The sequence below is a fragment of the Entelurus aequoreus genome, linkage group LG01 (genome assembly GCF_033978785.1).
Source record: "Entelurus aequoreus isolate RoL-2023_Sb linkage group LG01, RoL_Eaeq_v1.1, whole genome shotgun sequence".
Lineage (NCBI taxonomy): Eukaryota > Metazoa > Chordata > Actinopteri > Syngnathiformes > Syngnathidae > Entelurus > Entelurus aequoreus.
The window spans coordinates 94,880,935-94,904,539 of NC_084731.1; the positions used below are offsets into that span (position 1 = coordinate 94,880,935).

Sequence of the window (23,605 nt, forward strand, 5' to 3'; positions counted from 1 at the left end):
ACAAAGACAATTACTCTTTGTTGTTCTTGCCTTTGGCCGGGCCAGTTTGGACAACACCCAGTTTGTTTATACAAATGAAGACAACACTTGGGTGTTGTCACTTTTCTAAATGGAGTCGGGTGACTTCCAACCCCTGATCGCTACTCCTACCGGTGGGGGTTCTTACCAGTGTTTACACTTCTTCCTAAAATCCAATCGCTGCTATCCTTTAAGTTCCCCAATGTCCTGGGAGCAAGGGCCATCACTTTCTGGATGAGCTGTGATGGACAACTGCACCTGAAGCTATATAAGGGCATATTTCCTTAATAGAATAATCCCCTAAAATATTCTGTGCCCAAATACAAATGCATGCTAGTTAACAAACATATAAGAAAAATGTACATGGTACAATTTACCTCAATTGTTTGACTATTTTCACTTGATCAATTGTTTTCCAAGATCCCTAACTACAAAATCCTAAAATTATGTGTGATTTTGTGCTGATATATTATAACAGTTGTATCAGTATCAGTACCGTGATATAATCCAATGCAATATCGGTTTTGGAATTGAAAAAGTTGTATTGGGACACAATTTCCCATTACAGAATATTTTTATACATACAATAAAATGTATCCACAGCAGCTGAAGCAAAACATAAAGGGAGCCTTTAATATGCACTAGGAAATCATGGCAAATCAAACAGCTTCTGCAACTCCTTTTTTTCCCAGAGATTTTATTTTCTAGCATCTCAAATCAGCGGCCACAGATAAGACCTTTATCTTGTCTGTCTTTGCGCCAGTCTCAAGCTTTAAGGTTTGCGTGCAAGCATGTAGAAATACTTGATCACCATGGTGAGCTCCGTTTCTGGTGAGGACACCTGCATGGCGCCCAACAACCTGAGATAGGAGACAGCTTAAGGTCATTATATGTTGTACTATGTTTGCATAACTGTATCTATCTTATTACTGTACAGTCATCCCTCGCCACATCCAGACTCGCCTTCAAAAAAATATTGGGTGGGAGCAATACATTTTTTCAGGGGTGCCATTGCCAAAAGTTGAGCACGCCGTGTGAGCGCGCACACTCTAGTAGAGCTGCACTGCTGGGGCTTTGTCTGTCCACAACTGATTACTTTGTGTAAGACAAACACTTATATTCATAGTTATTGCAAGGATAATATGTGTTTGAAATTTTATTGTGTCTGACAAATGAAAGAGTTGGCCATTTCTAAGGTATTAATGAGATTCTCAAGGACTGGTATTGATTTGATTGTTGACGGGCTCACACCTCTTTCTTGTTTAAAAGCCACATTCAATATTATGGTTCTTTGTTCATGCACATATTAAATATTAGTGTTTGGATGTATTCAATAAATCAATTTAGTATTGGTTGCCAAAGAGTGATTTAATATATTGATATTGACCATCTCATCTGTGCATTAATTAATATATTACCCATAGGATATGCCCAGATGAGACGTGTCCAAATCAAAACATCATCATAAGTTGTCGTTTGGGGGTAGATTTCAGCTTTTTAAAGGGTACCTCAACATGTAAACAGCACAGTATGTAATTTATTATCATATATAACTTTTTTAAAAGGTAATCTAATAATTTATGCATCATGTTTAATATCAAAATATTACATCGAATCACTTTTTGGCAACCAAGACATTGATTTAATGAATACATCCAAACTGTATTATTATTTATTATATGCATGAGCAAAGAGCAGTTAATATTGTATGTAGCTTCTAAACAAGAAATACGTTTTAGCCCATCAACATCGGATCAATAACAGTCCTTTACAATCTCATTATTACCCAAAAATGGGTATAGTACCCAAAAATTGTACTCAAGTAGGAGTACCATTACTTTAGAGTAATATGACTCGAGTAAAAGTAAAACTTAGTCATGAAAATAAATAATTGAGTAAAAGTAAGTAAGTAATCCGTGAAACAAACTACGCAAGCATTGAGTAACTTCTGAGTAACGTCTGATTTATTTAGTAGCTATTCTTTAATGTTTCTTGGACTACAATTGTAGTTGGTGTAAGCATGCGTGTGTAAAATATAAAAATCAAAAACAATTTACTGCAGCGTAACATGTTTACTGACACAGATGACAGCACTTGATATAAATGTTATTTTTATTAGTTTGAGAGTAGTAATTGAAGATTTGGCTGCCTTGTCTGACGCCATGTCACTTTTTATAGTCAGTACGTTTCTATGTACATAATGAGTCGGATTTGTCAAATAATAGTTTCTTCTATTTTCACACATGCTTGTGAAAGTATACTTTCCATTATCATTAATGTGACTGATGGCCAAACGCAGTGTGCCTCCTGTACACCAGAGAGTGATTGTGCTCATTTCAGCTTTTTTAACTATTTGGGAATGTAAATACTGTAGAAAAAGAGAATGCTGCATTCTAATAAGCTAGAGCTAGTAACTTTCAAGCTATGAATCTAAAATATTTGTACACTTTTCCACTGCTATTTGGTGTTGTTGGTAATGTTTTAATGTGTTTAAATGACACTCGGGGTTATTAGCATCACCCGGAACATATAAAAATATAGCTATTTTAGTCAACGGTTTTAGGAGGTGTCTGCTTACCAGTTGTCTCCAACAGGTGTCATGTCAAAGTGTCTGGAAATTGTGATGTATTATGTTGTATGATTGCATGTTCGAAATAAAGTCAAACTCAACTCAACTCAACTCTTCTTTGGGAACTTTCTGACTCTTGTTAAACAAGTAGTTTTGCCTTTTAGCATACCACCGGATTGTTATTGCTTGATAGGTATAATGTCAGGCGCCGTTTGATGGGTGGAATGCAGTCAAACGTCACTAAAGCTTACGTTGGATTGGCACAACAGAGTCATGGGACAGCGTCTGCCCGAAGAAGGCTTGCTGACGAATGAATTCCTCTTTGCAAGCCCTAATAAATAGATTACAAATAATAGTAATACAAATAAATGTAACGATTGGAATAAAACTCAATGTAACGGTGTAAAAATATACAGTTTCTTCCTCACAAAAGTAACAAGACAAATACAATTTTTTCAAAAATTTTACTTAAGTAAAAATAACAGATTAAATGTTACTACCCAAATCTAGTAATGCCATAGAAATGGGCAACTCTTTCATTTTTCGGACACTACAAAGCAGGGGTCCCCAAACTTTTAGACTCGGGGGGTCGCATTGGGACCACATGGCAACATGGTCCAGAATGAAGTTTAAGCCCAAAAATTCAAGGAGCCTGGTGATCCGGAAAGGTAAACTGATGAACAGGTTCAAACTGCAAGTGCAAGGAGAAGTGATTGCATCGATTGAGGAGAACCCTATAAAGTGCCTTGGAAAGTGGTTCAACGGCTCACTTACTGACAGGAACAACATCACCAGTACAGAAAAGCAGACAGAGGAGTGGCTGAGGAGGATTGAAAAATCAGGACTCCCTGGTAAAATTAAAATTGGCTCTACCAACATGGACTGTTACCAAGACTCATGTGGCTGTTGACGGTGTACGACATCCCTATGACATGCGTAGAAAGAGTGGAGAGAAAGATCAATAAGTACCTCAGAAAATGGCTGGGAATCCCTCCAAGCTTCACATCAGTAGGCCTCTACATAAGATCAGGACAGCTCCAGCTTCCCTTGTCATCCGTGGTGGAGGAATTCAAGGTAACAAAGTGCAGAGTGTTAATGACATACAGAGACTCCCAGGACGAACAAGTCAGACACGCAGGCGTCACTATGAGAACCGGACGCAAGTGGGCCGCTGACACATCTGTTGCACAAGCTGAGAGCATGTTGAGGCTACGTGACATCATAGGAACACCATACACAGGAAGACAAGGTCTTGGAACTTCCCATGTCCAACAGTGGAGTAAGGCAGAACCCAGGGAAAGAAGAGCTATGATCCAGGAGGAAGTACAAACCTGGAAGAGGAAGGTCGAAAATCAAGAGCAGTGGAACTAGCGTCCCAGGGAGCCTGGACCAAATGGGACCTCCCTAAGAGAAAGATCATGTGGGCAGATCTATGGAAGCTGGAATTTTTCCGCATCTCTTTCTTGCTGAGATCAGTGTATGACACACTCCCGACTCCAACAAACTTGCACAGATGGGGCATGAGAGAGGATCCATTATGCAAGCTCTGCGGGCAGAAGGGTACCATGGCGCACATCCTGTCAGGGTGTAAAACAGCACTCATCCAAGGGAGATACAGATGGCGTCATGACAAGGTGCTCATGTCACTGGCTAACACCTTGGAGCAGCAGAGATGTAAGAAACAGCAACCACAAGGGATAACAAGATCAATCCAGTTTGTGAGGGAGGGAGAAACGCCACCAACCACAGCAACATCAAGGAAGAGCCTATTGCAAATGGCCGTTCTTGGGACATTAAGGTAGACCTGAGAGGAAGGCTGCAGTTCCCCCAGGTTGTCCAGACAACCCTGAGACCAGATGTGGTGCTGTGGTCTGAAGAGGCAAAGAAGATCATTCTCATAGAACTCACAGTCCCATGGGAATAAGGGTGCGACCAAGCCTTTGAAAGGAAAAGTGCCAAATACCAGGACCTTTTGAATGACTCCAGGGGAAAAGGATGGCAGGCTTGGTTGTTCCCGGTCGAGGTCGGCTGCAGAGGATTCCGTGCCCAGTCGGTATGGAGAATGCTCACAGCTGTTACGTCTTCGACGCATGGCTGCGATTGTCGTGTTCTCCTCCAACGCAGGAAACAAGCAGGAGGGAGTGTAGGTAAGATTTAAGGTTATTTAATTATTTTAAGGCAGGATCAAAAATAAAAATAAGGATACTAGCAAGCATGGAGCTAAAAAACACAAAATGTCACCAAGGGTGAAAAACAAGGAATGCTAGTGTGTACAAACTTACTACATGCACCGAGGAGAAAAAAACAGGAGAATGTAAATGTTGCCTATAGCAAACATTGACCCAGCCACTATTGCTGGGTGACAGGAAACTATAAAGGGGAGTGATTAACCAAAACACCTGGTGGGAACACTAATTGTTAAACTAAGACAGGTGAGGAGAATAAGTGCCCATGGAAACCAACAGTAAACAGGGAAAGAGGGTGCACCCAGTAAACAGACTAAAACAGAAACATTACCAACATAAATCATGCCATGATCCGGGTAAGGGATTATGACAACAGCCTTGGGAATAACAGGGAAGGAGAGAAAGACAGCAGCTCACAGGAGGGGGAGGCAGCAGAGAGAGCCTCTTGCTGGTTATGGAGTAGGAGAGACGAGATGAGCTGGAAGCCAGGAGGAGGAGATAGGCAGTGACTTGGCCACCACTGCCGGCCCACCAGCGGTAGGGTGTTATGGTTTAGGGTCGAAACACCCAATGACCGCTGGAAACCGTTTGATGATATCAAGTCCTCCTGGCCAAGGCTCCATTCACCTAAGGTGAATGAAGAGGAAAGCATCTTCGGATGTAATACAAACAATATATTTATTTCTCGCGCACTAATTGATTGAAAGAGCACGCACTTTACCGATGATATCACGTTATCGATGGGAAAATGCATTTTTAGACAATATGATTTGCCTGAGTGGCTAGGAGACACCGAGAGTAACAAGCAGTAGGAAATGGATTAGAAAGGACATTTTATTTTATTTTTTTAAACTTGGGATTTCCCGCGGGCTGGATTTCGGACGTTGGTGGGCCGTAGTTTGGGGACCCCTGCTATAAAGGCTTGAATAATTTACAACACATATCCTTACAATAATCACAAATATAAGAGTTTGTCTTAGTGAAGGTTTAGCGAGTGATGCGCACTCACGCGGCGGGAGTAATAGATTGTTAACAGTTGTGATGTCACGATCAATGACCTGACTCCTGATGGCATGATAGCATGTCTTCTTCACATTATTCCAGTTCTACACATATTAGGATGTGGAACATGTCAAAGTCACACATTTGGGTTTTGTTTTTGAAGGTGACAACTGAATTTCTCATCTCAAAAGGGAAAACCATTTAATCGTCTGTGCTTCATAACCAACCCCTACCTTCTTTCTTAAGTACGCCGTTATAGAGTTGTGATTGGATATATTCCCGACTTGTCCCACCCATCAATAAAACAAAATTAAATATGATTGGATTTCATTTCTGTCAACATTTCCGGCTCTTTTTTACTCGTTAACTAAAATGTCAGTTATTTGTGTTATCGTCTTACTCAAAGTGCCTTTGTTTTGATTAAATAGTGTTCTATTTTTACCTGCTCCTATGTTAAAAAAAAAAAATTCAAAAAATAAAATAAACAGCCTAAAGCCAAGGGCGGGTTCTTTTGACCCTCTGGGCCAGGCTAGCCCATGACTGGCCACAAGGCTCTTTAAATATTTGCTTTCACTGAAAAAAAATGGCTAAATAAATTAGAAATATCAATACCACAGAGTATCAGTATTGTGGCCACTGATTGGCTCAGCCTCAAGCAGCATTACTATATTGTTTTATATTGTTTTCACTGCTGGACTCAAAATACATTGTTGCAAATAATTAATAACACTGCAATAGTTTTATCCTATGTCATCATTTTTCTCTTCAGTAGAAAAATGCATGGCATCAGTGCCTTCAATTTTTCAAGAGTAACAAAGCTGTGATTCACCATAAACGACAGTATACCAGCACAGACATGTTATGTGTACAGGAGGGAGAGGGATTCAATGTTCAGATGCAGATGAGCTGAGGGGAAACAGGAGGAATGTGTTAATGCCTCACTTGTTCCTGATGTTGTCAGAAAGAAGTTTGGCCCCAGCGGGATCCTGTTGCTTAAAAATCTGGTAGATGGCGAGCGTCTCGACCATCCCGATGTAACTGTTCACAGTCACCGTCCTTGTAGCTCTTAGACGGCCATTCCTGGATTTAAAAACAATAAAGTTTAAAATATAGCTGCTGAGATATTGCAGTATGGAATCAGTTATCTGAGAAACTCACCACTCTTTGTCCGTATAGGAGCAGGATTCAAACAGTTCTAGGTAGATCTTTGAAGTGGAAGCGGAGGCCAGAGGGTGTCTGAAGGGTTGCAACACTGCAGAAAACTAATCATAAATAATAATTAAGGCACACAAAACATGAAGGTGAAAACTATTTCAACAATGAGCCACTGGCACGTCCTAGGCATGTTACCCAAAAGACATTGAAACAACGTTGAGAACTTGTTGCATTAGGTCCTGATGTTGAGCAACTCAAACTCAACATGCTTTTTGGCGACGTTTATGTTACGGCTCAGTCTCCTGCCAACGCCGTTCATCTATCTGTGCGTTCCAGTGAGTGCACCTCGGGACACGCCCACGGCCGCGCACAGCCAGGGACGCACCGCACGCGTCTCCGCCCAGCAGAAGCCGCCAGCTGCAATCATTCACCGGCAATCGGCACACCTGCCTGTGATGATCAAGCTGTCTTCTTAAGCCTGGACAACCTGCCATCGCTCGCCGGGGTATAGTCTTCTGTTGGCGTTCAGTACGCTATCATCCTGCTTGACACAATCCTGCTCTCTATGTGTTTTGCCCCTTCGTGTTTTCAGTGCGTGTTTTCTTGTGTCGTCCCCGCAGTACCCTCCGTCACCTTGAAAGTGAGCTGTGCGTCTCACTTTTCCCTGGATCTCCCTCTGGACTCTGACTGCCTCCCTCGATCCTTGACTTCCTTCGCTTGGCACGGATTCCCCTCTTCCCCTGGACTTCCTCATCGCTCGTTCAACACTTGGTAACACACACTTCAGCTAACTACACACATAGCCTTACACCACATACACTTTTGGATCTAGTTCACACTCCATTATATTGTTTATTTATATTGTTTGATTATTATTATATATATGGTTAATATATATAATAAATCATTGTACATACAGCTTCTTGGTGTCAGTTGCCGTTACCTCCCCTTAGTAACCATAACAGTTTAATTAATGTAGGGTTCTGACGTTGATTTGACCATTCAATTATAGTTATTTTCCAACCAATATTCTACAACACATATACAATGTTGAAACAACATACTTTCTGACAATGTTTAGTCAATATCAGGTTGTGACGTTGACTTGACCATTGAAATTTGGTCATTTCCCAAACAACAATGTGGATCCAACGTTAGACATCAACGTTGTCTCAGTTCATAAATATAACTATTTTGCAAAACTATTTGGAAGTCAGTTTTAAAGGACATGTATGTATAATCAAAGGTGCATCAATATATTGTGCCAGCTGGGTATACTGCTACTGTTATACTACTCAAAATACTACAGTAATTACAATCATGCATGCCATTAAGCAGGGTACACCACATTGTGCAAGGCATGAGCTTATCTCACATGATCTTTCACCAGTGGTGGGTCGTGCGTTTCCCTCCTTCAGTCCTTCAGTCATGTCCGACTTCAATGATTACCTCTCAATATACCATGATTGATGTCACCACATGACCATTTCTGGAGAAACACTATACAGGAACACATTTACACCCTACTGTTCATTGAAACACATCAACAGTGTACAAAACAGTGTTATTTTTTGTCGCATTTAAAACGCATCAGCAATTTAAACATATAGTATGTGGTACTGTCAAAATTAAAATAGTAAAAAACATATTAAAAGTGAAAAAATTAAATATTTGAACTCACAATGTGTAGAACCCATTCAACGCCATATAAGCCAGTGGTAAACCTTGTCATCGGCTTATTCGAGTGGAAATGGCGAGCATTTCCCCATTTCATCGCCAGAACAGCTGAGCTAGCTTCTGGGGTTAGCCGACATCGTCTCGCAAGATGTGGTTTGTCTTTAAATATCCTTCTTGAAAATGGCCTTGCAAATATATATCTGCTACCTAATCAACGTTTTGTTCTCCTTCTCTGCTATCCCGGTATGGCTAAGGCGCAACACCTCCCGCTTCCTGCTGTATTGAAACTTGTGAATGGATACTCATTTTGGAATGACAAGTGAGTATACAATCACAGTCTCGTTAACATCAGGCTACCCAGATAGGCTACTGTCAACAACCTGCGATCTGATTGGCTATCGCAACTATCTGTGAACTCTATGCGTACTGAAATTAATCCGCTAACGGTCCTACTGAGTATTCAATCACAGGACGCGTAAATGTCACGTTCAACGTGAGGCCATCTAGAAGGCCTTACTTACAACAACTTGTGATCTCATTGGCTATGGCAATTGTCTATCAACTGTATGTGCCCGTTCACTTACAGTGCACGGACGCCCGCATTGTTGATTCTGAAGGCAACATTAGCTAGCGTAATTCTGATAGGACACAAACTCTAACCTAAAAACAACAGCACTGGAAGGAGTATAATATGACATGAAGAGAATATGAATACTTTTAGATGTATAGGGAAAGTAATTAAAACAATAATTGTATCAGTATCATGATTTCTGGTTTTGTTAAGCCAGCAGGCTTGTTTTCTTATTTTACTTTAGGCTTTTGTTCATCCAAAAGATGACAAGGGATGTTAAAGAGGTGAAATTATAATATGTGTCCCTACTTTTTAAATGCTTCCTTGTGGTCTACATAACCTTGATGCGACGAATCGATCAGTTTCCCCACCTCTATTTCTGAAGTCCACTGTTGGCCACAGTTAAAGACAATTAAAAAAAATCACCTCTTCACAGATTTTGTTAAGCGCACTTGTGGCATCGCCATATTCCAGCTCCAAGTCATTTGTGGCATAGCTTAGCAGGGCCAGGCAGCCACCGGGCTTCAGCACACGGTCGACCTCCTTCAGGAAGCGCTGTCGGTCGAACCAGTGGGCCGCCGTCATGGCCACCAGGAGGTCCACCTGGTTCGGCTCGAACGGTAGTTCCTCTGCAGGACACTGCCTACAGACGTGTGGAGAGAGGTTGAAAGGTTTGACAGAGACCATTTTACAAATCCAATGAACTTGTTTTTTGTACGCCCCACTTTACATATGGTTTGTTTTTTGAAGACAGTGTTTGCCAGCATTGTATACCACCCGTCGTCGTCACGTCATGACATTGCTGGTTTATGAGCAGAGGAACATGTCCGGCAGCGTACACACACGGAGTACTTACAAGCAGACACAGTGTGTAGACACAAAAGGGAGAACGGACACATTTTGGCTTAAAAACTAACAATAAAGGTTAAGTTATAACACTGAAACGCCCTCAGGAAGAGGTGCCTTAAAACATCCGCAGTCGGCAGTGTTTTAGCTACTTCTAAATCACTAATATTCGCCTCCATGGCGACAAAGTAAGGAAGTTTCTTACAAGTATCATCCCTGCAGGACGAGGAATAGCTAAACATGCTTCACTACACACTGTAGCTCACCGGCGTCACCGCTAATGACGCCATTTCCGAATTTAAATAAACGCCATACAAATACTCCTGACAAATTCCTTTTGAAATAATCATGCGATGCAAAAAGAGTTACAGAGGCACCACAACTTACAAAGTTACTTGGTTCTATAACAGAGTTCTTAACTCAAGACACTTGTATCCAAAATCAACCTATTCCATTAATATTAATTAAGTTAAATGTATTGGTTTTTGCCCCCCAAAACAGCACATTTTTAACATGTAACATTTTCATTTTTAATTTAAAAAAACTTTTGGATAAGAACTATTGTATAAAAACAATACAAAAGAATGTACTACGAACAAGTACAGTAGTTTTATGAAGTAGTTGCAAAGTTTAAAGTAGTAATGTTTTGCAGTTTATTCTGCATAGTAAAATAATGGTAGCACTTCAGTATGGGGAATATATGAACCATTAATTAGTTGCTTAACATAGAGTTACGGTTAGGGTAAAGGTTGGGGTTGGGGTTGGGGTTAGGGTTAGGGAAGACTCTTAGTTAATGGCTTACAGGTTGTATAATAAGGCCATGCAGAATAAGGCGTTAATAGTGACAGAAGTGAATAATTACATATATCCATATTTAAGTGTTACTTCTTTTATATTTCTATAGCCATATTTTAAATAGCTAATGTTCCATCTTGTACTCGTTTCCTTTTTGTTCGTCTCATGACAAAGTGCTTGCACTGTGGACGGCCTTGAAGAAGGAGGCAGAGAAGAGGAGTCCTCCTTTCTTCCTTCTCGGGCCGAATTGAGATAACGAACACAATGGGCATCTGTAGTGATTCTGGAGCGAGGACCAAGAAGGTGGGGGCAAGAGACAGGGAGAGAGAGCAACGCTGGGATAGGGGGGGGGGGGGGGGGGGGCAGATCGATCTTAGCTGCGCTAGTGAACGCTTCTGTACTGGATTGGTCTCACATTTATTTTCAAAGCATTGAAAATAAATCACAAAATACCCATTCTGTCTGGTGGTCAAATTGAACTCAGCTTATGTGTCATAAAAAGAACTTGGGAGCAGCCAGCACAACTTAATTTCTCTGGGAGGAAGATCTGCTGGGACGCAACAATTTGGGGGCTTCGTCCGAGACGACACGATGACAATTGGAAATCTCTTGCACTCTTTTGGACAGACTCATGTGGCCAAACATAAATTAAGGTAAGCAGAGCCTTTTTCTAAAAACTGCTTTAGGAGTCTGCCCAGAAGTCTGTAAGTCAAACACTGTTTTGTGCCCCAGACACAGAGTGGTGATTTTGATGGATTGATTGCATTTTTGCTGTGCCCGCCATTGCATGGTGGCTGTGGATAGTGGTCGGCTCACGTCATTGTGTCAAGATTACCGTGACGGGCTGCTTCACTGACGAGTAAGCAAATAGTTGAGTGTGGCTCGCCCTGGGGATTTGGTCTCGCCTAAAAGAGTAACGGGTTGGAGACCCTTCGTAAGATAAAGTTCCAGGGTTGAAGACCCTTCGTAAGATAAAGTTTCAGGGTTGGAGACCTTTCATAAGATAAAGTTCCAGGGTTCGAGACCCTTCGTATGGTAGGATAAATTCTGAGTAACGGGTTCGAGACCCTTCATATGGTACGATAAATTCTGAGTAACGGGTTCGAGACCCTTCGTATGGTACGATAAATTCTGAGACAAAAGAGACACAATGACCACGGAGTTTGACGAGAACAGATGTGATGGCGGGTGGGGAGAAATGTGATGAATCATTACTGTTTAATGATCAATTGAATGTACTGTTGTTGACAATGAAATTAGCAGGTAGAGTTTAAAAAGAAAAAAGAAAAAAAAAGAGAACGTTCCTTGAAAGGGTTAAGAGGAAGTTTACAACACTCGTAAAGTCGTGAACTCAAACGTCTGGTAAATTAAGAAAAGTAACTGGAAGTTTTATGGTAAAGTGAAACGCAGAGAAAGAGATTTTGTGCAGCTTTTTCTTGTGTGTGTGTGTGTGTGTGTGTGTGCGCTTGCTTGTGCCTGTGTGTTTGTGAGTGCTTACACGTGCGTGTGTGTTGCTCGTGCGTGTGTGTCTGTGTGAGTGTTTAAACGTGCGTGTGTGTGTGCGCTTGCTTGTGTGTGTGTGTGCGTGAGTGTTTACATGTGCGTGTGTGTGTGTGTGTGTGTGTGTGTGTGTGTGTGTGTGTGTGTGTGTGTGTGTGTGTGTGTGTGTGTGTGTGTGTGTGTGTGTGTGTGTGTGTGTGTGTGTGTGAGTGTGTGTGTGTGTGTGTGTGTATATGTGCTGCTGGTTGCACATGTGTGTGTGCGTGAGTGCTTACACGTGTGTGTGTGTGTGTGTATGTATGTGTGTGTGCATGTGTGTGTGCGTGAGCGCTTGCTTGCTCGTGTGTGTGTGTGCGATGGTGGCAATGAAACACGCAGGGAGAAAGTTGGTGCTCGAGAATTTAAGAGTTTGGCGTATGATAAAAGTAAGCGGGGATTACGTGGAAAAAAGAAATGCAGCGAAATAACTGATAATTATTGAGACGAATATGTGATGAGGTGGCGACTTTTCCAGGGTGTACCCCGCCTTCTGCCCGATTGTAGCTGACCCCGAAGGGAATAAGCGGTAGAAAATGGATGGATGTATGAAAAAATGGACTGACTGGTCTTTCGCCTGTCACACAGGCGTCAAAATATTTAAACAACCCACCCAGACTTTGACTAAGCCACCGCCCCCAACTCTAGTGACAAGCGAAGGAGGTACTCACACGCCCCCTCTAAGATTGACTCCACCTCCGAAACTTAAAATGACTCAAATTATTAACCACTTCTCTTGCACGACTGACCATTTTCCTCCGGCAGATGGCGGTGCACACCAGACATTTTTGAAACATGACATACATTCTTATTAAACACGCTATGGAACACAGGGAGGGAACCTTTGGCTAAACACTTTGGACGAAGCTAACCGTGATATACACGGTGCCAAAAACAACACATGGCAGGGACATCTTATCCACCACATGCAGAATTGGTTCAGGTTGCATGACACACACTGAAGCACCCCTTCGTGGTTGACCTGCACACACCCTGCCTAATTGGTAATGACCTCCTTTACAGACTGTACCCTGACATTCAATATCGCACAGAAGGAACCTTCCTGGTGTTACCTGACGGCTCAACCACCAAGCTGCAACACCACTACCAAGGCTCCTCCATGAGCTCATACCACAGCCTGAAACAACAGGAATGGCTGACATCCAACTGCTCTAACAGTGACAACCCTGGCTGACTGAGCTGTTTCCGTGTGTACCGCCACCCGACCCGCCTCATATTATGATAGCCAATTAGACACTCATACTAGGAGGCCTTTGACACTTTTATATTTATATATGTTGGAACTCAAGGTGTGGCTGCTCATGTTGACCTATCTTTGCAACAACTAGCATGGTGTAAAATGGACCCAATTGCTGTCCCACATTGTTCCCTTGCTCTGTGTCTCACCTACAAAACCAAAGAACTTAGGTCCAATGGTAAGACACGGCATAGCTGCCACACATTGCACCAACACCCAAATACCACATTTTCAATTGTTTAAGTTTTCTGTTAAACACATAGCTATGGGCTGCACTTTAGACACCGGCTGTAGACTACGAGGAGCTAGCAGCTACACAACAGCTGAGCTAAAACGACACATTTAAGCATGTCAAATAATTATAGTTGCTCATTACATACACAAAGTTGCCATGACAGAAGTCTGATAGAAAGTATTTAGTAACAAACGTGTCCGCATCATTCAACTTTCTACAACATGAGCTTGACTTAATGAATTATTGGGGCCACCAGATGTGGTAAAATATCAAAATACTATTGCTAAAGCATCCGCCATAAGGTTAGTATTTTTCTAGTATTTGTGTCAATATAAATATAAGCATATTTTGTCGCTTTCACCATATTGAATAAGTTACATAAAATTTAGGGTTTAGTTGAGTTTGAGTTATTTCTGATTTTGCTAAGGGGTCTCCTACCCTAATACCACCCTCCAGTGGTCCACAGAGGCTTAAATTACTTTCATTGACCTCAAACATGACCTGTCTTCCGCCTCTACTCTTGCTGTACTTGACTATCAGTTGCCCTTTTTCTTAGATGTTTCTGAAAGTAATAGTATTACTAACACAGTCCCTTTTTTCAGAAACAGAATGGGGTGACTGAGGGTGGATACAGACTCCTTACAACAAAATCGACAATCATCCGACTCTGACACATTCCATAGTTTTAAACATTTTTCCCGTGGGTAAGAAGTTATAACTAAATGTTATTTGAAAATAACGATTTTGCACATTGATAGTAGTTTAGTAGATTCATTTGGAATATGGAGGAGGTGAGGGTGAAGCATGTATAGTTTTTGATTTCATTGATATGATCAATCCGGTAAAAGGTACTTGCTGACTTGTGTTGACAATTACAGTGGTTGGCCGGAAGCAACCCCAATCTCAAAAGAGGATGCAATATCAGTAATTAAATGACTTGTGAATTACCTAATTCCCCCACATAGTTTCCCCAAAAACATTAGATCAGACAACGGCACCCATTTTAAAAATACTCACTTAGCCTTGGTCAAAAAGACTCGGACTAGAACACAAGTTTGGGGTACCATCCTAAGTCCCAAGGTAAGGTTGAAAGAAAGGACCAGAATATCAAAAACTAATTGGCTAAAATCTGTGCACAGACCAAATTGAATTGGATTGACACGTTGCAATTAGCGTTAATTATCATTCGAATGTCCGTGAATAAAACAGTTTTACCGCCCTTTGAGTTTTTCACCCTATGAGCTGCATACAGGTCAGCCCTTCCCAGGACCAGCAGTCCCCCATGGAAGGAGGAATCAACGCAAAACCAAAATGGTATTTTACACAAAATGCAGAATTTGTGTGCCAGTTCTTCTGTACAGATTCGAGGATGAGAGCCCGCCACTCCAGATTCCCCATCACCCGTTGAGTGGGTCAAGATCAAGGTCATCAAACGCAAGTGGACGAAGCCCAGATGGACTGGTCCCTTCAAGGTCGTGGAACAGACGTCCCACGCCCTTCGACTGGCTGGCAAAGGGGACACTTGGTACCACCTCTCCCTCTGCACTCCTGCTGAAGAACCTGACAGATCTCCAGCGGATGTCATTGCCGACATCGCCACATCATCTGCCCAACTCGACCCCCTAGCAGCACCTTTTGAGCCTGAGGCATCTGAAGAAGAACAGGACTAGGCAGAAGACTCACTTTTAGTTCAAGTTTATTCACAATACCATAGAACAATTTCAATAGTAATGAATATAATTTAAAGATATTGGTAAGTGAAAGGGTCCCCCAAATAAGCTAGAAGAAGGTTTTGACAGGGGGTCCAAAGGACAGTATATACATGGGATGATGAAAAATGGTAGCAAGCACAACAACAACAACAACAACAACAAAAAACAAAACAACGCTATATGATAAACACAAGATAATAGTACTAAAGCAAGCATACACATACACACATACATTCATTCAACCATGCAAAACCCAACAGTTGTCAACCCCACATGAGGCATTAGAGATAGGTGGTTAATAGGTAAGTTTTCAGTTTCTTTTTGAAGTTGTAGAATGGATACAGCATCTTGAGGCTCTCATTAAGCCGGTTCCAAATTTTAGGTCCCCTGCAAACAACACTTCGATCGGTACAAGCCAGTAAACGATGTTTACCTGATATCAGATCTAAGTTACGACTGTTGTGGGCATGCTGGGGACGGTAGATAGGAACCAAGCTACAGAGCCTAAGATTCAGCCTGTGGATGACTTGATAGGTTAAACAAGCATTTTGATAAATATTGAACTCTGTCAGTCTTAAGAGATGGTAATTATGAAATAGATGTCGAGTGGGGGAATTAAACTTGGACCATGACAGGGCCCGTATGATTTTCTTTTGCATGGATTCTAATTTGTGAAGGTAGGTAGGGAAGGTGTTACACCAGATGACATTACAGTAGTTTAGATGTGGTTCAAATAGAGTTTTATATAGGGTAAGTAGAGCAAACAGAGGAAGATAATGACGAAGGTGAAAGAACAGGCCAACATATTTGGATAATTTGTTTACCAGATGGCTAATGTGACATTTGAAATTGAGATATTCGTCAATGATGACCCCCAGGAATTTTGTGGAATACACTCTATGTATTTCCTGCCCATTGATGTTGACATGACAGTGCTCAGTATGTTTCCGGTTTTATTAGAATGAAATAGAATAAAATTTGTTTTATTAACATTAAGTGAGAGCTTATTGCATTTGAACCAGTAATCCACTTTCACAAGCTCTGAATTGACAGTTACTTGTAGATCGTGGAGGCTCCTGTGTGAGGTAAACAAATTTGTATCATCAGCAAAAATTATTTTATGAAAAGTTTCGGAGGAGTTTACAAAATCATTTATGTATAGGATAAAAAGGAGAGGCCCTAAGATGGATCCCTGGGGAACCCCATATTTTATGGTCATACAGGGTGAATTGTGATCATTGACGAATACACATTGTTGCCTTCCGTATAGGTAAGAGCGAAACCAATCGAGAGGTACCCCTCTGACACCATAGTGGTATAGTTTGTATAATAAAATCTCAAAGTCTATTGTGTCAAAGGCCTTGAACAGATCCAAAAAAATACCAATACCACATTTTCCTTCTTTGATACAGTCATTGACCTTTTCCAAGAGGTCGAGTATAGCCATACAGGTGGTACTTTTTTTACGAAAACCATATTGGGAGGGGACAAAGATATCTAGTTTTTCTAGAAAGCCATTCAGTCGGTTATAGACCACTTTCTCAAATATTTTTGAAAATGTTGGTAAAATTGAAATTGGCCTATAATTGTTCATATCGTTTTCATCACCTGATTTAAAAATTGGGATTACTTTTGCCACTTTGGACATTTTGGGTACAATGCCAGCACTAAGTGACAGGTTTATACAGTGACAAAGAGGATTTGTGATCACATTAGCTATGGCTTTCAAGATTTTGCTACATATCCCGTCCACTCCAGCTGTATGTGATGACTTTAGGTCCATAATGATCGTATAAAGCTCATTGATGCCGGTTGGTTGCATGAAAAAGGAGCTAGGGTAGCTGCCTGATAAAAAATCTTTAAAGGAAAACCCTGGAGGTTGACTTATTTTACTAGATAGGTTTTCCCCAATAGAAGCAAAAAAGGTATTACAACTTTTGGCAAGATCAGCCCTATTTGACCCTGTATCCGGAACAACAGGGGCCTTATGTCCCTTGTTGAGAACAGTATTCAACATGTTCCATGTTCTCCTACAATCCCCCTGCGATGCTTGTAATAGTTCAGAATAATAGTTGCGCTTACTTTTCCTGATAATATGAGTTAAATTATTTCTATAATTTGTGTATTTATCTTTGTTGACAGTGGTAGGGTTCGAAATAAAACATTTGTAGAGTTTATTCTTGTGTCTGATGGACTTTAAGATCCCCCTTGTAATCCAGGGATTTTTTTCTGAGGTATGATTTTTGATAGTTTTTTCAGGGATTGTTTCCTGAATAGCCTCCTGAATCATTTTAATCAGGTTTTCATATGCAACATCAGGACAGGTGCAATTAAACACAGAGTCCCATTGCCTGGCAAGCAGATTGTTATTTAGGTGTTGTAGAGTGGTATTGTTGAGTATTTTGGTTTTACCTTTAGGAGGTGGGGGGGGGGGGGGGGGGAGTTTTGCCAGAGTCAAAGAATAGTATTATGGGAAAGTGGTCTGTGATATCGGATTGCACCACCCCTGTCACAAGCTTTGTATTCCGGATGTTGGTAATAATGTTATCGATTATTGTTTTAGAGGCATCTGTGACTCGAGTGAACCTATTGATGGTGGGGAAGAAGGAAGAGGAATGTAACGTGTTGATAAAGTTCAGTTTTGCTCCATCGTCCTTGGAAATATCAATATTAAAGTCTCCAAGAAGGATACCGTTTTTGTTTAGTTTATTTAGACTGAGTAGTAGTTCATCCAATTTGGAAAGAAAAGTGTCAAGAGGTGAGTCAGGAGGACGATAGAGTACTCCAACAATTAACTTTTTTCTTTTGTTGTTGATCTCCATGAACAAGGATTCACAGAGATCATCTTCTAGGGTGATGTTGCATACTTTGGCATGAAGATATTTCCGGACATAGAGGCACACACCTCCACCTCTTCCACTAGGTCTATTTTTTGCAAGAAAATTGTATCCATCCAGTCCAAACAGATCAATATAAGAGGAATCAGAAAGCCACGATTCACTACAGGCAATAAAGTCAAACATACAGCTCATATTGGAAAGTAGAGAAGTTAAATCAGTGTGATGTTTATTCAGGCTTCTAATATTCAAATGTAAAAAATAGTAATTATAAAGATCATATAAGGACTTTAATTGCTCAGTGTCATAGACATTGCAGTTTATATTATTCTCAATACCAATACAGTGCTGTAAATCTCCAACTGTGTCAAGGTCTTCAAAACCCATAAAATAATATATGAAAGTAGTCAGGGTTGCCTGCTGGGATGGCATTCAAACAGTAAATACTCATACATGGACACTCCCATTCACACACACTCGTACCATACATACTAGAAAATGCTGCTTCCATTTAGCATAGGATCGCATCAATCCCCTTCAATGTATGAATATGACATGACATGCCGAAAAAATAACATTCACGTACCTCCCCCAACCCGTCACCAACCCACCAAATGTCACAAGTTGTCACCCCAATGGGCGTATGAGTCCCACGAAAACGTAAAAGTTCCTACCAAAAGGAGAGGTCCCAACTAGCAGTCAGGTTTTGGACCAGTTCAGAGGCACATCAGCGCCACCCCGTGGGGTAAAAAGAAATTACGGCCAATACGAGACCAAAACAATAACAAGAATGTCACGTGTGTATCAGAGCCAGGTGTAGCCTGCGCTAATCTCACTTCAGAGAAAACCAAAACAGCAACAAACGCTGTGAACAATATGAGGAACATCAACACATGGGATTGTACATATTGACCTTTAAAGCGCAACGTGAAGGCGTGGGCTGGTAGATCAGTTAGGAGAGATGTGTGTTAATGTCAACATTACTCTACTCCGAGAAAGTTAAGGTGTGTTAGCTAGCTAGCTACCATTAGCCTTACCATGTAGCATGTCACGTTAGCTGTTTGCCGCCTCAGTAGCTGGCTCAACACCCAAGTTGCAGCTAGCGGCTCGGGTCGCGATGAATGCCTTAGCCTCATAGACCGAGGAGAGGGATCTCCTGCCTGTCTCCACCATGATGGAAAGTTTGGCCGGGTAGCGCAGGGCAGGTCTGAGACCTAGCTTGAAGAGCTTCGACATGACATCGCTGTACTCCTTTCGCTGATCGACAACTTCGGGTGGATAATCCTCAAAGACCAAGATAGAGTGACCACGGAACTTCAGCTTTCCTCTCTTAGACCGGGCTTCCCGGATAATCGCGTCCTTTTCCTGAAACCTAAGGAGCTTGATGATAACCGGTCTCGGTCGCTGGCCTGCTGGAGGTTTGGGGGCGAGGGACCTGTGGGCGCGCTCGCATTCGGGTGGGGAGTCCAGGATGTCGCTGAAGACTTCCACCAGCATGTTGGAGAAGAAAGCAGTAGGTTGTGGACCCTCAATGGATTCAGGTAAGCCAATTATTCTGATGTTATTGCCTGCTAGTGCTGTAATGGATGTTTCCAGAGTTCGCACGCGGCTCTCCAGGTCATTAGCCGTAATCTCAAGATTTTGGAGTTTGGCAGAGTTCGCAGACACTGTGGCTTGTACTTCGTCCAGTTTGCTCTCTATAGCTGCAAGCGAAGTTTTGAAATCTTTGGCTAGAGATTCCCGATGGGACTCGAGCAGAGTGGTCAAAGACGCCATAGACAGTTCGGGTTCCGCATCAGTCTGATTTCCTCTGGTTTTCGGCATTTTTAGAATCAGAGAATAAACATGTGCAAACAGCAAACTTATTGGTTTAATGTGTTGTTAGGAGAGAGTTAGTATCGGCGGATTTAAGGTTAATTAGGCATGAAGGAGCGAGACGCGACACACTCAGCCTGCTACCATGTGGCACACACCACATGTGTGTGTTACCGAAGTAACACACTGAAAGGGGTGATTGTGCTGGTAACCTCTCCCCCAGGTCATAGAAGAGCGAGACTTTAGTAAATTACACACACATAGTCTTACAGCCCAGAAGACGACACTGACAGAGGTCTCCCTCCGTTAAGCTGCCGTCTACCGTCGTATAAATGTTCCAGATTTTCTACTACATTACTCTTTTCAACTTCTATATTGTTTATCCTTATTTGAGACCAGCCTTTATACTCGAAGGTATGCAATTTCTCTTGCTTGTTTTCAGCATAACTACTTGTGTCGTTATATTAAGTGAAAAGTTTGATGTTTATCCCCGTTTCATTACCTGAATTACTCTAATTTTGATAGACGAAAGGCAAGATGTTACACCCAGTAGTATTCCCTGACGGACTGGTGTTTGGGCTTGTTCTACTGTCCTTGTGCCTCAGTCCTTCCTTCCTGACGACAGTGACTGACAAGTGTCTTAGAACATACGGCGGACTTGAAATAGACTGGGTCAAGGGGGACAGCAAGACTTACTTTTTTGACCTGTGCAGTGTGATTGATTGCGGGGGACATAATAGCTATTACCGTGGTAGTAACCTCTATCTTTGTTACGACTCAACCCTGAACCATTGGTATCGGAAGCAGACAACATACTCTGGTAAGTGGTGCCCCTCGTCCCTTTTATGTCATTTTGGGGGTTGACCAGACTGGTACAGACCCTAAAGGGATGATTAAAATTAATATCCTTGAGAGGGCGTTAACTACCTCTGCCCCCCCTGTAGCACCTAAAGTGCCACTCCACCTCGGTGGTGTTTCAAAGGCTCTCACATTTGTGCGTGCTAATGACATCACCACAGAAGGCCTGGTAACTTTGACCTTAGTAGCGGGTACAGATAAACCTGTGGCTCAGGTGGATGCCAAAACCTGGGTGACTGTGTTGCTTGTTCCGCTGGACGTCCCTTTCCCCACACTTACCCCGCCCCTTTTAAGTTGATTGACAAAAATGGCTCAAACTGTCTTATCTCCTTGTTTTCTGACCCCACGCCACCAGGTTGTGATTTGTTGGCTAGTGTGTACCCTCCTGTTGACAATTCCACCCGACTTCTTCCCTTTGTGGCCCAAAAGCTGAATTACACGTGTTTCCAATTCAAAGGACCCTCTTCGTCCCCCAACAAATTGGGTGACATTAACCCTTCCTGGTGCACCACACTGATAGATGGATCGATCTTAGCTGCGCTAGTGAACGCTTCTGTACTGGATTGGTCTCACGTTTATTTTCAAAGCTTTGAAAATAAATCACAAAATACCCATTCTGTCTGGTGGTCAAATTGAACTCAGCTTATGTGTCATAAAAAGAACTTGGGAGCAGCCAGCACAACTTAATTTCTCTGGGAGGACGATCTGCTGGGACACAACAATTGGTACTTACTAAGTACTTCATAAGTACTAAGTACTTAATAAGTACTTAGTAAGTACCTAATAATGACTAATTAACAGCCAATGTGTTAACAATTTGCATGTTAATAAGCAACTAACTAATTGTTCATATGTTCCCCATACTAAAGTGTTACCAAAATGATATACGTATATGTAGTTTTACTTTTACTGTACAAGTAAGCCGACTTTCACACACGTGGTGTGCCCGCCAGGCTTGTTTTAAAAGAACTGGTTGATGGGATTTTTTTGTGACAGCTGGAGGTACCGGTTGTAAAACATCCACTTAAAAGTAAACCTGTCACTGCCTACAGGTCTTTAATCAAGGGCTGCATGTACAAGTTCAAATTTGTAGCATTGGCTCTAAAATCCAGATTACCTGCATTCCACCTGGACCAGCCCTAGTTATGTCTCACCTGTACGTCACATTTGGGCGCGCACTATTAGCTTGAGCCACGTCCAGCTGGGCAGGACTAATGTCTGTCCCAACAACCTGGTCAAAGAAGGGGGCCAAGAGTACGGTCCCCTGACCGCAACCGCATCCAACATCCACTGCGAGGTTGAACTTTTTTTCCACCTGAAAAAAAAAAAAATACATGAAACATCAAATAAGTGTGCTTTTCATGTAACTTGTGCATCCAAAACAGACAAGCTGAATTTTAATAGTTTGCATAAGATCATTCCAATGGTTGTTCACATTTTCAAACATACCTTTGGTTTCATGAAGTCCATAATCCTTGTGACCACTTCCTCAGGTGTCATTCTGTACCGCAGGTAAGCAGCAGCATGGTCGCTTTCTTCAAACATTCTCAACGCCATGTTTAATCAGAATGAACTGGATGAGCATGTTGTTCCATGTTAGCCGAATACATTAAGATAGGTGGAGGGTTGTCATTTTCTCTTATTTGCATATGCATTTGCATTGAATTTACAGTAGATGTCAGTATAAGAACATGTATGGTTGGTGCTTTTCTGGTGGGGTTATGTTAAAAGTGTCAAGATTACAATTTTTTTTTAAACCAAAACACACAACACCACCTATTGCTGGCGTAGGTTACCAGCACTGGTTTTAGCAAACAGATTTACCTGAAAAAAAACATTTCTATAGTTAGACTTTGTCAAGCAATTCCACACGGAACCAATGGAATGTTGGCTTTCATTCTTGCCAATCACAGCTGGCTTGTCACATGCAAAGATATTTGTAAGAAATATTGAAAAAATTGATGCAATGGCCGCAGTGCTGCTGCTAAACAGGTGAGCACAGACCATGAATCACTCCAAACACCGCCCAAGCTGCCCCACCTTGTCATTGAGAATCTTTAAATACCACTGCAATTTGTTTGTGCTGGTTTTGTTGGTTTGTGCTGCAAGTTTAATTTGTGCTTTAGTCTTTCAAAATGGTTGTTTGCAACTTGCTGAAAAGTAAAAAATTTTCACAACAAAAAACATAACAAGAACACCGCCGACTAATTTATGTTTGCATATCCAGTAATCCATTCTAGCTTCTGGGCTATAGGACACACCTAAATATATGCCGCAATCATCACATTTTTAGAAAAAATGTATTTTGTACTAACAAAATATACCGTCAATCACAACATTATATTAGAAGGTATCAAAAACGTATTGGTATGTCAGACTTTGCATTTTCTTGGTTTAACTTCGGTCTTACTGACAAGATGTAGTGCGTCTCCCATAACAATGTGACTTCGGAGTATGTTAGGGTAACGTGCGGAGATCCAGATGAATAATGTTGGCACTCTTTGCAATTTTTGACAAAAGAAAGGTGTGGTATTG

At 41.6% G+C, this 23,605-nt stretch overlaps 1 protein-coding gene across 1 annotated transcript; it reads right to left on the reverse strand.

Moving 5' to 3' along the window:
• Positions 1–653: 653 nt before the first annotated feature.
• LOC133645336 (uncharacterized protein YafE-like) lies at positions 654–22,627 on the reverse strand. The gene is made up of 6 exons (XM_062040235.1): positions 22,520–22,627; positions 22,225–22,385; positions 9,605–9,821; positions 6,934–7,037; positions 6,718–6,855; positions 654–878 (listed from the first exon to the last, which is right to left on the reverse strand). Exons 1-6 carry the CDS (start codon positions 22,625–22,627, stop codon positions 791–793), a joined length of 816 nt encoding a protein of 271 aa, XP_061896219.1. The 3' UTR covers positions 654–790.
• Positions 22,628–23,605: the final 978 nt, after the last annotated feature.